The following is a 13,451-nucleotide window of genomic DNA, read 5'->3' on the forward strand; positions in this document are numbered from 1 at the left end:
GGGGATTGAACCCAGGGCTGCCATATCTAGACAAGGGCTCTACCACTGAGCTATACCTCCAGCCCCACATTTCTTCTTTTAAACTTTGATTTAGGTCAGACTTGGTAGCACATGCCTGTAGTTCCAGCTACTTGGGAAGCTGAAGCAGGAGGATTGCAAGTTCAAGGTCAGTCTGGGTAACTTAGATGAGACTCTGTCCCAAAATAAAATAAAAAACAGCACTAGAGATGTAATTCAGAATAAAAAAAAAAATCCAGAAAATTTTCCTTTAATAGCTGTGTCTCTGTGTCCCATCCAGCTCACTTGATACTATGCCTTTGTCTCTCTCCCCTCAAACCTGGTATATGTCAGAGTTGTCAGGTAGCTTCAGGGTTTGACAGGTGCATTCTTGAGCTCAATGCTTCTGCTGCCCCTTGTGCCTGAGAAGATCTTGGAGGCGACTTAAGGCTGGAGAAGCATCCCAAGACCCTAAAGCTGGGAGAAAGGGGTAGGATACCAACCTGCTCTCAGGCTCCAGTTTGCAGCAGATAGCAGCCAGGGGAAAGAAGGCTGGGGGGCAGTCTGCGGGGACAAACTTCTCCCAGAAAAGCTTCACGTTCAGGCCAAAGTCCAGTGTACGAGGCAGGCAATCAGGATCTGCATACACTTGCCCAATGATCTGTTGATAAAATAGCTGGTTAGAAAGGACTATAGAAGGCAGCTATATGGCAGGGGAAAGGGATGCTGGTGTGCGAACAGAAGGATGCACAAAAGGAGTGGTAAAAACTAGGTTAGAGAGCTGCTTGCTTTCATCTCTCTAGAATTTGCTAATCCAGACCTCTCTTTCCACGGAGAATCTGGTTACTAAGGAGGGTATGGAAGACAGCAGAAGGACAATGTTCTAAATTGGCACCTAAAGGCTCCCAACTTCCACTCATCCCAACTTGCCCTGCCTGTTCCTCTTATGGCTGTGTTTAGAGTCAAGGCTCTGTGAGGTGAGGGGCTAGGTTTGATTCATGTCTGAAACTCTGGCACCAGCTTAATCCTTTGTACTCAGCAGATGCTCAATTGACATCTATTAAAGAAGAATCTTTTTTTTTTTTTTTTTTTCTGGGTAGTACTGGGGATTGAATGAACCCAGGGCCTTCCACTTGCTAGGCAAGTTCTTTACCACTTAGCTACATCCTCAGCAATTTTTTTAAAAAAATTTTATTTTGAGATGGGGGTCTTGCTAAGTTTCCCAGGCTAGCCTGGAACTTGGGATTCTCCTGCCTTTTCCTCTTGAATAGCTGGGATTAAAGCTGTACACCACTGCACTCCACAAAGAAAATTACTAAAACAACAACAAAAACTTTCCTTCATTGTTGTAACCACTCTTAGTCTCTCCTTTCCTTCCCACTCACAACTTTGTGGAAATGACAGAAGCCTTCAAATGTCTCATTGGTTCTATGAGAGGACTAAGCAGGTTGTTGACTGAGTGCTTTGGGATATACTGAGCTCTGTTGCTGAATGACTGCTAAATTGCTAAAGGCAGGAATCTTTCCAAGATTCAGTCTGTATCCAGTGGTTCCTACCACAGGGTTGGTACTTCCAGTTGATGGGTTTAGGTCCTGGGGAACAACGAACAGAGGGGAATTGGAAAAGGCTACAGTTGGCCTAAAAACTAACAGCACATGAACAATCCTTTGCCTTTCCTACTGGTAATTTTTAAAAATTTTTCAAAACCAGTACTGGGTATTGAACTCTACCACTGAGCTATATCCCTAGCCTTCTTAAACACTTTTGAGACAGGGTCTTGCTAAGCTTCCAAGGCCTCAAATTTGTGATCCTTCTGCCTCAGCCGCTAAATCACTGTGATTCCAGGTGTGTGTCACCACACCTGGCTTCCTACTGGAATTCTGATGTCAACTGAGCATCTGCCCCTTACTTCCATGTGACTAAGAACTACCCACTGCCCCTTTCTGAGCCTCCATTTCTTCACCTGAAACAACCTCCTTAGTCCTCTCATAGGACCAATGAGACTCAAATGTGGAATGCATTACAAATACTAAAACTTTATATCACATTGATTTTATGGTGAGCTATTCATCCCTAGGAGGAAAGGCCCTCAAACATGAAATGAGGCAGGGCTGCTAGGCTTGCTGCCTCAGACCCGGCCTCTATGCCAAAGCTCACCTCGCAGAGAACGATCCCAAAAGAGAAGACATCCACTGTCTCATCGTAGCTCTTTCCTTGGGGAATAGAGGAGAGTAGGCTGTTAAGTTTACATCTCTTACCTGCTCTGCACTGGGTGTAAGGTCAAGCCAAACCAGAGACAAAAACCAGGACTACAGAACAGGTTCTGGGGGATGCCCCAAAGGCTGCCCAATATGGGTTCCATTTGAAAATCATTTCTACTCAGTTTTGAGTGGCCTGCCTTGGAGAGACTTTATACAGCATTGCCCAGATGCAACTGCATAGTACAGGGGAAAAGAATTGCACCCACATTCATTTAGATTCTGCTTTCAGCCAGCTGTGTGTTCCACGGCAAGCCACTGAACTTCTCTGGGCCTCAGACTCTGAAAAGAATTGCATCAGGCCTTTCAATCCTGTGCCTTTCAAGAATGCCTGGGCTGGTTTGAGTATTATCCACCAGGGGGCACCATACTTCAGTTCTCAGCCTGGAGAGAGGAAAAGCTGAGGTTGGGCAATGAATACACTGAGTTCTCAGCCACCCTTGGGGTGCAAAAGCCAGTCTTTTGTGAAACCAGACTTTACCCTATGTCAAGCACAATAATCAGCGCCCACTCATAAGCTCAGGGAGGAAGGAGTTTATAAGGTCTGGCCTGCTGAAGGTTAAAAATCATCAAGCCCCCAGCTCTGGATGTCTGGCCCTACACTTCTCAGGCCTCCCCAGAAGTTCTTGGGGCTCAGCTACAAGATGTGGCTTGTTTTCATTCAGGGGCATTCCCTTCAGGGTTTCAGGACTCACCATTCAGCATCTCAGGAGCCATCCAGTAAGGGTTTCCCACCACTGTGTAGCGTTTTTTGCGGTCATTCTTGCGCAAGGTGCGTTTCTTGGTGGTGGCCTTCTCTACTGGGGGCCTTTTCCTCTCTTCCACTATAAGCCGCGACAGCCCAAAGTCTGCTACCACCACAGTCTTGTCCTGGTTGGACAAGGACCAGGTCAGGACTTGGTGGGGGATGTTCTCAAACCTGGCTGTGGGGTGTGGGCATAGGCAAGAGAAAGGGAGCAAAGGTACACAGCAAAGGAGAGTCACAGTAAAAATAGATGTGGCTGTGCGTTTGTATTTCTATCAGTCTGGTGTATGCTGTTGGCAGATTCCCAGCTCAAGAAAAGGTTTACAATAGAACCACAGCAACCCTGGAGGAGTAGGACTCTGGAACCTGTAGAATGGAATTTAAAGGTGGGACAGGGATTTGTTTTGTTTTTTCCTGTTCTGCCTTTTTCCAAAAAAGATTTGAGGTAGTTGCTAGAACCAGGATAAGAGAGAAAATGATAAGGTGGAGGCAGTCAGTGGGGGTGACTTGGTGAGATAGCTACAGGGCAGTCATGCGAGAAGGGATTAAGAATGTTTTGTGTGGGTCCAGAGAGTGGGGGCTAGGGCCGGTTGGTGGACACCAGGGAAGCCAGATTGCAAGTCAATAGGAGTAACAATAGTGTAACAACCACAGCTGAGGGGTTGTGGGAGGAATGCTAGCCTCAAACTGGTCACTGTAAATTTATTAGCTCTGTAGCCTCAGATTGAGGTTTCAGGTTCAAATGCTATAAAACAGGGTTAGCAATGAGCTGTTTTACAGGGGCAAAAAATGGCAAATCATCAGGGTTCTATATGCTATTAAAGAACTTCTAAGGTCCCTCCAACTTTTTATAGTGTTAAGGGTCAACCCCAGTACCTTGTAAGAGCTCTATTACTGAGCCACCTCTCCCAGCCATGAGGTCCCTTCTAGTTAAAAGAATTCAAAGAGGTCACATTGTATCTGCATGTGTCTGGGAACTTCCAAAAGACAGGAGTGCCTTGTAAGCAGCAGGAAGGGCAAGATAAGGAGCCCTCAGGCAACACCTGTAGCCTGAAGTCAGAACCCATGCTCAGCTTCCTTGGTGACGTGGAATTCAGGAGGGCTGGCCCTAGGGAGGCTCCAGCCAGGCCCAGAGTGAGGGACATACCAACTTGATGAGGCAGTTGTGTGAATTCAGATCCCGGTGGATGATGCACATGGAGTGCAAATAGGCCTAGAACAGAAACACCAGTCAAAGGCCAGTAAACCAACCACACTCTGATTCTGGAAACTGCTCTATTCCCAGGGCAACCCTGCCTAGCTTCAGAACCTAACCTGGACAGTGGACTCAAGCCCCCGCCACAGCTACTTCTTGTTCCAACACCAACTGGAAGACAAAGGCTGCCTGGGTTTCCTCTCCCTCCCTGCTGCCATCTCCTGCCCATCTTTTTGTTCACCAGTCACTAACAAAGCTGGTCTAAGACCTCACTGCTCTCTCTTTAAGTCCTCAATTCCATTGGGCCATGGGGTCATGGCCCTTGCAGCTCCCTATCACGTCTACCCATTTTACTTAGATCAAGGCCATCTGAAATGAATGCCTTCAGATGTAAGCTCCCTCCTTTCCCCGTACCTTGAATCTCTTGACTTCAGCCATTTTGGATCCTTTCCTGCCTGTGATAAAGAAGAAGTGACCTCCTTCCTGGTCTAACTAGCTCTATGTTCATGACACCTTTCCCCTGAGACTCTACTCTCCTTACTCGACCTATACTTTAACGTCACCCATTCCCCCTCCCCCATACTGGGGGTGGAAACCAGTGCTTCAGACATGCTAGGCAAGTGCTCTCCCACTGAGTCATATCCCCATCCCACCCTCTTCTCCCTCTTCTACCTAAATGTTTTTAAACAAGTTCCTGTTAGTTATTTTCCCTCTCCAGGGCTCCACCTTGGTTCTTATCACTTCTTTTTTCCTTCTCTACCCTTGCAAATGCAAAAAGAGCCACTGCTCCTTCTCCAGGCCCCTGCAATGCTGCTTCCAGCCTCTAGCCTCCTGGAACTGTTCACACCTGGGGCAACACACTCAAAACTGGAGCTCATGATCTGGTTGCCTGCCTTGCTCAAAGGCTGTAGGCACTTTTTCCATGTTCCCTGCTCCTAAGACCTTTGTATACCTGTTTTTTCTCTTCTAGCCTCCTCAGTGTCAGCCCTTCTCAAAGCCATCTTTCTACCCATTACATGGATGCTTTTTCTGTCCCACAACTCCAGCTGCTCCTTTTCTGCAGATGACTAGGTGACCAACAGCCCATCCCTAACCTGCTGCCTCAAAGAAATAGTTTCCTATCAGGAGATGGTGGAAGGTTCTGCTAGCAGATCAGTCTCAGGAGGCACCAATGCAAGGCCTTCCCAATCCCAGATTTTCCCTGACCATCACTGCGACATCAGGTATCTCAAGTTACCCTGACTCTTTCCCCAACTCCTGTTCTCTCACTGCCAAACAGTTTCTCCATTTAGACTCCATTATGTTCCTCTGTTGGTACCTTAATTTATTAATTAATTTATTTTTGGTACCTTAATTTAGAAATCTGAAATGCTTTACTGTCCCTCTCCAACAATCCCTTCTGAGACTCTCCCAATTCTATCCCAATCTACGGACCATTCCAGACTCACCTTGGAAAAGATGAGGCTATGGTAATGAAACATTACTTAAAAAGTGCTTAAAAATCTATTTGTCTTGGGCTGGGGTTGTGGCTCAGAGGCACAGTGCCCGGCTAGCATGTGTGAGGCACTGGGTTCGATCCTCAGTACCATATAAAAATAAAATAAAGATATTGTGTCCACCTATAACTTTTTAGTTATTTTTTAATAAATATTTTACAAAAATCTATTTATCTTTTGAAACATAGGAACTCTAATCTACTGTTTCAAACTAATACTGCCTTCATGGACCTCATGTAAAGAGCAGTGGTTAAAATCTCAGATGTGGATAGGTCAGACTAACCAGCCCAGGACTCCAGCCCTGTCTCTAAAAATTTAGCCTCAGCTTCATATCTGGAAATGGAGGGTTGTGAAGAATAAACATGTTCACATGTGTTAATCCCTCAGCTTAGTGCCTGGCACATACGAAGCACTTCGAACTTGCCAACTGTAAAGACTGATAAGATTGGATCATTAATTCCTGGGAATATACACAGTTTCTTCCTTTATCCTCCCAGGTTTTTGCTGCTGTCATCACCTAAATTTCTGGGCTTCTCTGCTAATGTGCACTTTAATCTAATTCTAGCCCATCCTTCAGAATTCATTGGGAACTCATTTCTTCCTTCTGATTTCCTAGGCAGTGAGGTCTCTGCTTGCTTCAAGGGCTCTCAGCACTTGAACACCTCTGTGATAGCAAGACCAGGCCATCTTGTGCTATGGTTTGCCTCTGTAGTTTACCTGGTCCATTCCCCATTTATCCTTAGAGATTTGGAATCCTTTGAGAAAAGGATTTGGGCTGAGAACAGTTGGCCAGAAGCAATTTCATTGGCACTGAGAGAGAAATTTAACAGCTCTTTAATGACCCAGCCTACACAATATGTACAGGAAGGGGTATCTGTCTTCGAGAGCAGTCCAGAATCTTCACACTTCTCCCTACTCCTGTGATGGCAGAATTTTAGATTGGACTCACCATTCCGGAGGCGATGCCTTTTGCAAATCTGACCTTCTGCTGCCAGGGGAATGGGTCCTGCAGGGTGGGGGAATGCCAGTCAGAGGCTGTGGCCACAAATGGTGCAGGCTCCATGGGTCAGCATAGTATGCATATGCCAGTGCAGCCTCCCTGTCTGTGCTTGTTCCCCCCAACATGATCTTTGGGGACACAGGTGTCACTCTGAACAGCCTGCCAAGGATCTTGGTGACTATGGGGCAGTATGCTCACCACACTGCGCAGAAAATCCTTCAGTGTACCCCCCTCAATGTATTCTGTCAGCAGGTTCAGCTTCTTGTCCTTGTACAGCACACCAATGAACTTGAGCACGTTGGGGTGGTCTAGGCTGCGCATCACTTTCACCTGGGTGAGGGTAGAAGGCCAGAGGGTGGATGGCTAACTTTTCACCAAGTCCTCTTCCCTCCACCTGCCAGGGAGTCAGCTCAGCAAGCATGAACTGCCTCTCCTGCCTCCTATCTTTTTTTTTTTTTTTAAATATTTATTTATTTTTTTTAGGTGTAGATAGATACAACACAATGCCTTTATTTGTGGTGCTGAGGATTGAACCCAGTCCCACCTGTGTTAGGCGAGCGCTCTATTGCTGAGCCACAATCCCAGCCCCTCTCCTATCTTATATGATGTGGCCAGGCACTAGGATCAGGGAGAGGGAAGAACACCACTATGTGGATGGGGACGGCCTTATAGGCTTGGCCCTTGGGATCTTGCCTTTCTAGGAACTTTGCTGGTGAATTGGAGTGGAAGGGCCCAAGAGTGAAACAAAGGCCTGGGGAGTAGCACCTAGAATACAGGCATTCCCAACTGAAGCTCCTCCATGGAGGAATATGGGAGGGATGGTAAAAACTATAGATTATCAAGGGGTGTCAGTTTTCTGGGAGTCCTATTCTAGGCACCCTATAGGGTGTTCAGTTGGTGACAGTAGCACTAAGTGGGGAATTAAACTGGTCTGTTTTTTTAATCCATCATTCTCATAGTCTGAGAGTTTCTCTGAACCACATCTTGTTTGTTATCACATTCCTTGTACCCAGCTTGTTTATTTTTTTAGTACCAGGGCTTGAACCTAGGGGTGGGGGTGGGGGCTTTAACACTGAGCTATATCCCCAGTCCTTTCTTTTCTTTTCTTTTTTTTTCAGTTGAAGATGGACACAATATGTTCATTTTATTTATTTATTTTTATGTGGTGCTGAGGATCAAACTAGGGCCTAGCACATGCGAGGCAAGTGCTCTACCGCTGAGCCATAACTCCAGCCCCCCTTTCTTTTTTTTTAATTTTTTTTTATTTTGACAGGGTCTTGCTAAGTTGCCAGAGGCCAGCTCAAACTTGCAATCCTCCTGCCTCAGTCTGAGTCATTGGGATTACAGGCATGTGCCATGATGCTTGGCTTTGTGCTGTTTTTAAATAAGTTTTCATTGAACAAATTAATTATGCTATAATTTAGAGGGGATAGAGATATTCCTCTAGTGCTGCTCAGTCTTTAAGACAGTGATTCCAAACTAAGTTTTCTCTTGAAACCACTAACCCTCTTCCAATGGTGACACTAAAATCCCACCCCCTACACCACTTTCTCCCTCCCTCCCTCCCTCCCTCCCTCCCCCCAAGCCTTTCTTTTTTGGTACCAGGGATTGAACTCAGGGGAACTTAACCTCTGAGCTACATCCCCCAGACCCCGCCCCCCTGCTTTTTTTTTTTTTTGGTACTGGGTATTGAACTCAGGGGTACTCGGCCACTGAGCCCCATCCCCAACCCTATTTTGTATTTTATTTAGAGATACATCTCACTGAATTGCTTAGTCTTGCTGTGGCTGAGGCTGGCTTTGAACTCACGATTCTTCTGTCTCAGCCTCCCGAGCCACTGGGATTACAGGTGTGATCCACCATGCCTGGCTCTTTCTTTTTTTAAAAAGAGAGGGTCTCACTACAGTGCTGAGGTTGGCCCCTGAACTCTGGGTTCAAGGAATCCTCCTGCCTCATTCCCCGTAGTGGTATAGACTACAGGCACAGTGGCAGCTCCAACCCTACTTTCTTACCTCAGTCAGGAAAGTCTTCTGTGTCTCCTCATCACATCGAATTAACTCCTTCATGACCATCACTTTGCCTGTGGCTTTGTGTGTCACCTACAGAGAGGATGACTATTAATTATGCAGAAACCAGAGGCAGTTCTGGAGAACTGTTTGTGGAAATCTACAGCTGTGGTATAGCTCAATGATAGAGTGCTTGCCTGGCATGCGCAAGGCCCTGGGTTCAATCCCCAGCACCACAAAAAAACAAAAACTAAGCAACTGGCTGTCCCATCCCTTGAAGATACACTGAGCCACATAAGACCAACAGAGTCCACATGTGGAGGACACAGCATGGGACAACAGGGGACTCTGAGGGAAGTACACCCTCTTCCCTGGAGAGCTGGGCATGCGCGGAGGAGAGGCAAGAATCCAGAGAAGGAAAGTAGGGAAGGAGGCAGGAGGGGACACTGCCAAGCCAAGCAGGGGCTCTGGTCATCTGGTACTGGAGTGAGTCACTTGGGTGAACAGAAGTCTGGTGGAGCAGGAGGGTCAGTGCCACAGACATGCACCAAGGAACAGGGTGGGTGGGGTGAACTCTCCAGCCCCACTGCCCCACAAGCTGAGATACATGGCTTACCTGACCCCCCCTCCCAGCTTTCAGCAGAGGAGGAGGAGAGAAAGAGAAAGAAGTTAGTCCCTGGGCTGTTTACCAGGTAAACAGGGTGGCAGGAGCCATTCCCCCATCTCTTCCTTGCAGCATGACCAGCACTGGGGCCTGTGGGTACTTTATACACCCCCACTGACAGAAAAGTTCATCCCAACCCTGGTCTCCTGAGCTACAAGCTCACTATAGAAGTGACATTGCCTTTAGATGGCTAGGGCAGGGTGGGGCAGGGCAACCCTTATATCATAAACTGCAGCCAAGGAGGCCTGATGTCCTGCACAGTGTGGAGTGTGGACTCCCCAAAAGAAGGCAAGAGAGGTGGGGGGCAGAAAAATACAGAAGCTGCTGTCTATGCTCACCTTGATGGCCTGCCCAAAGAAGCCCTTTCCCAGGACCTCCCCATGGATCAGGTCACATGGTCGGAAGATCTGCTGTGAGTAGCTGCTAGAACAGCGGAGGGATTCTGAGCGGCTGATGTCTCGGCTGAGCAGCAGGGGCTCCTTGGGGGAGCTTGGGCCAGGGGACTTAGAGATGCTATTACTGCGCCTGAGGATGAGGAAAAATGAGGGTAGAAGAGATAGTCCTCAGAGACCAGTCAGAATACCCTCAAGGTAGAAACCTCAGGTAAATCCATTTGTTCCAAAATCTGTAGTTCAGATATTATTACTGGGGAGCAGGGGCTCTTATATCGACAGATGCTACTTTTGAGTTGCAGACACCAGAAGTTTATTTAAGCATAATAAATTCAAAATGGGAAATACGGAGGCTAGGGATGTAATTCAGTGGTAGAATACCTGTCTAGCATGCATGAGGCTCTGGATTCAATTCCCAAAACTGGGTGTGTGTGTGTGTGTGTGTGTGTGTGTGTGTGTGACAGAGAGAGAGACAGAGTGGGAGGGGAAAAAAAAGGTGGTAGGGGGAACTCTGAGTACTTCCTACCTGGAAGAATTAACTAGATTATATTAATTTATAATGTCCAACATATTACAGCATTATAGACTACCTCCCATATCTGCTTGATTCAAGTTACTAATCAGGTTATAGTGACAGCATATTACCATTCAGAATTATCTGGGAGCAGTAATGATTGATGACTCTTACTTTGATTTACTGAAGAAAGGACAAGGAGGCTGAAGATCACAGCACTAGGTGAACAGAAACCCTGCAAACTTCTTTCTGGGGTATACTCCTGCTTTACTGGGATACCCAGAGAGGACTGAGGTTGGGTGGCTCTTGGCTTGTCCTGCCACACAGGCTTGCTTGTTCTTGCTCTTTTGTTTTGCTTCCCACTGAACATGCCCACAAGAGCACATAATGGACCTGCTGGATCTACTTTCCGTCATTCCCTCTCTCCTGTGTGATGGCCCTCAAGGTATCTAAGCTGATCTCCAGCCCCCCATATCTTCCCTTTTCCAGGTCATGCATTTATAGACCTTCTCTGCCTTTGGTGCTCTGCCTCTACTAACTCCATCATGCTGACTGACGCCAAGTCAGCCAGGAGTGATGGGAACAACCTGTGGGAAGAATCCTGTTTCCAACAGAGGCCAGCCGAGAGGGCCCTGACTAACTCTGCCTGTTTGACCAGGGGCTAAAGAACTGGATTTCTAAAGATCCTAATAATATTTCACATTTACTGGGTGCTGACCCTAGGCCAACCAACACTGTACAAATCTGTCCCTCTCCACATTTAATCCTAATATAAATGTGAGATAACTGACTCCTCTTCCATAAGCCTCCCACTTGGGGCTTGCACATAGGTGATTGCTCCCTTCCACAGATATGGCAGACTCTGAGGTATGGGGTGATTGTTTCCTCAAACTAAAACAACTTGACTTCACCTCTTGCTTTGCTTTATTATTTTTAAAGTCCTAATATATACTATATTTTTTCTTTTTCTTTTTTTTTTTTTTTTTGGCAGTTCTGAGGATTGAACATAGGGTCCTCTACCATTGACCTATACCCCCATCCCTTTTTACTTTATTTTTGAGACAGGGTATCACTAAGTTGCCCAGGTTGGCTTGTAACTTGTGATCCTCCTGCCTCAGCCTCCTGAGTCACTGGTATTATAGGCATGAATTACTGTGCCTGGCTCATTATATATACTTATTCAATCCTACCTGTGCCTATACTCCCAGTTCTGAGCCCCATACTTCCTCCATGTTGCCCTTTAGTGTTTAACATCACTACTTCTTTTCTAGCTCAGGAATTCAGTGGAGAGAGCCTAACTTTTGTTTCTAAGAAAACCTGGCAAGCAGCTGGGTCTGCATAGACCTTGGCTATAAAAAGTGATTCCCATAGGGTAGCTGGGTCAATATAAGCCCTCATAGCCTGTTCCTGGCCAGATGGTTTCCTTCTAATGTTGCTGGACTTCAAAAGTCAGCTCAGCTTCGGAGGTTGAAACACAGGACAGAATAGAGCTGGGGTGGGAGGTGGCACCTCAGGGAGCGTCTCCTCAGTGTCCCCTCCAGATTGTCCTTGGTGTCCAGAGTGCTGAGGGTGTGAGAATGTCCATCATTCTGTATGTGGGGAGAAAGCCGGGCATCTAACCGCAGCTGGTCCAGGCGCTGGGAGACGGGGTCATGTTCAATCAACAGCTGAAGTGTCTGGCTTGTTTGGCTAATTGCATCTTCCACCTATGGCCAAGAGCAGTGTAAGGCTGGCTCCCACAGGCTGCCCCATCCCAGGCTATCCACTGCCATCCCAGATGAGCCAAGCATTGTGGCCAATGCTCCATTTGGCTAATGGTGGTCTCCAGATACCAGCAGCCTCAGAGTAACCTCTGCCTGACATTCTGGCAGCCCTGTCATCTGCTGCCCTAAGAACCTGCTAGTAACAAAGGAGGTCACTAGTGGCCACAGGCTCAGTGCCAAGACAAAGAAATGGCTACAATCTAATCTTCTGAGAGGGTCTGTTTCATGTCCCACCCCCATAAGACAGACAAGACATGCTGTACCTCCTCCACTTGGAGTGTGCGGACAGGGGTGCCATTGATCTCCAGGATGCGGTCCCCAGGGTGGATGGCATTGCGGTTGTTGGGACTGATGTGCATCCGGTTGACCCTAAGCCAGACAGGAGTTGAAGCAGGATGAAGATATCCTAAAAACTCACCAGAACCAATTATGCTTGAGCAGAGAAGGTTCACCAGACCCCAGGCCCCACTGATCCATGTGGCCCAGGCACCCCTCCCCCCAACAGAAAGGTAACATCCTTTGCAGGATGTTCCACCTCAGTGAAGAGCATCGGCACTCACCTAGTGGTCTAAACCAGAAACTTGGACATCACCTTCCTCTCTGGAGTTCCCTCATTCCCTCCCTCCCTCCCCCCACCCCCTGCCCATTTCTGAGAATCCTGCCTTCTCTCCATCACCATAGTTACCAACACATCTTACCTGGATCACTGCAACAGCCTCCTAACTGGTCTCTATGTCTCTAGACTCTTTCTTCTCCCATGTAACCTCTATACCAGTGATCCTTCTAAAAGGTCAACCTGGTCACTTCACCTTGTTGATTAAATCCCTCAATGAACCTGCTGGATCTTCATAATCCAGGCTTTCTAGTCTCTCTTTTGTTTTTTGTGTATGCTTTTTGGTATACCCCCAGCTCTTAATTTTTAAATTTGAGACAGTCTGGATAAGTTGCTGAGGCTGGCTTTGAACTTGTGATCCTCCTGCCTCAACCTTCTGAGTTGCTGGGATTACAGGTGTCCTCCATGCTTAATAGTCCTTTCTCTGGTTACTGTCAATCAACAACAGACAAAACCACAAACTCCCCGCTCTGTAGAGATGCTTCTCTTCCTCTGCCCTGAATACAATTCCCTCCCCTCTTTTTTATTTGAAGTACTGGGGATTGAAACCAGGGGCAGTCTATTACTAAACTATATCCCATACTTTTTTAAAATTTTTGGGACAGGGTCTTATGTTGCCAAGGTTGGCCTCAAACTTCTGATCCTCCTAAGCCTCCGAAGACACTGGGATTTCAGAGTGCACCATCATGTCTGGCTCCCCCTCTTTTTTTTTTCTAATGAGACTGAAAAGCAAAGCTTACTTCCTCCTGATTTCGTCAATCCTAATACTTCTCACCTATGTTGTAAGCTCTGACTTCATGCCGAACAC

At 47.0% G+C, this 13,451-nt stretch overlaps 1 protein-coding gene across 9 annotated transcripts in view; it reads right to left on the reverse strand.

Annotated features, from left to right (window-relative positions):
- LOC124089446 (E3 ubiquitin-protein ligase RNF185) overlaps nucleotides 1-13,451 on the reverse strand; it is a 110,211-nt gene that overhangs the window by 4,957 nt on the left and 91,803 nt on the right. For 8 of the 9 annotated variants that reach the window (XM_046439485.2, XM_046439487.2, XM_058577419.1 and 5 more), the window contains 10 exons: nucleotides 12,294-12,399; nucleotides 11,777-11,973; nucleotides 9,700-9,886; nucleotides 8,704-8,790; nucleotides 6,890-7,021; nucleotides 6,641-6,697; nucleotides 4,148-4,213; nucleotides 2,951-3,125; nucleotides 2,155-2,210; nucleotides 501-658 (listed from right to left, as the gene is read on the reverse strand). In XM_046439485.2, coding sequence (XP_046295441.1) covers nucleotides 501-658; nucleotides 2,155-2,210; nucleotides 2,951-3,125; nucleotides 4,148-4,213; nucleotides 6,641-6,697; nucleotides 6,890-7,021; nucleotides 8,704-8,790; nucleotides 9,700-9,886; nucleotides 11,777-11,973; nucleotides 12,294-12,399 — 1,221 coding nt within the window. Of the gene's footprint in view, nucleotides 1-500; nucleotides 659-2,154; nucleotides 2,211-2,281; nucleotides 2,640-2,950; nucleotides 3,126-4,147; nucleotides 4,214-6,640; nucleotides 6,698-6,889; nucleotides 7,022-8,703; nucleotides 8,791-9,699; nucleotides 9,887-11,776; nucleotides 11,974-12,293; nucleotides 12,400-13,451 lie in introns of those variants that run through there. The other variant, XM_058577421.1, reaches the window with a different exon arrangement.

Source organism: Marmota monax, unplaced genomic scaffold (genome assembly GCF_021218885.2).
Source record: "Marmota monax isolate L192 unplaced genomic scaffold, Marmota_monax_Labrador192_F-V1.1 WCK01_AAM20220418_F8-fsc00253, whole genome shotgun sequence".
Taxonomy (NCBI): Eukaryota; Metazoa; Chordata; class Mammalia; order Rodentia; family Sciuridae; genus Marmota; species Marmota monax.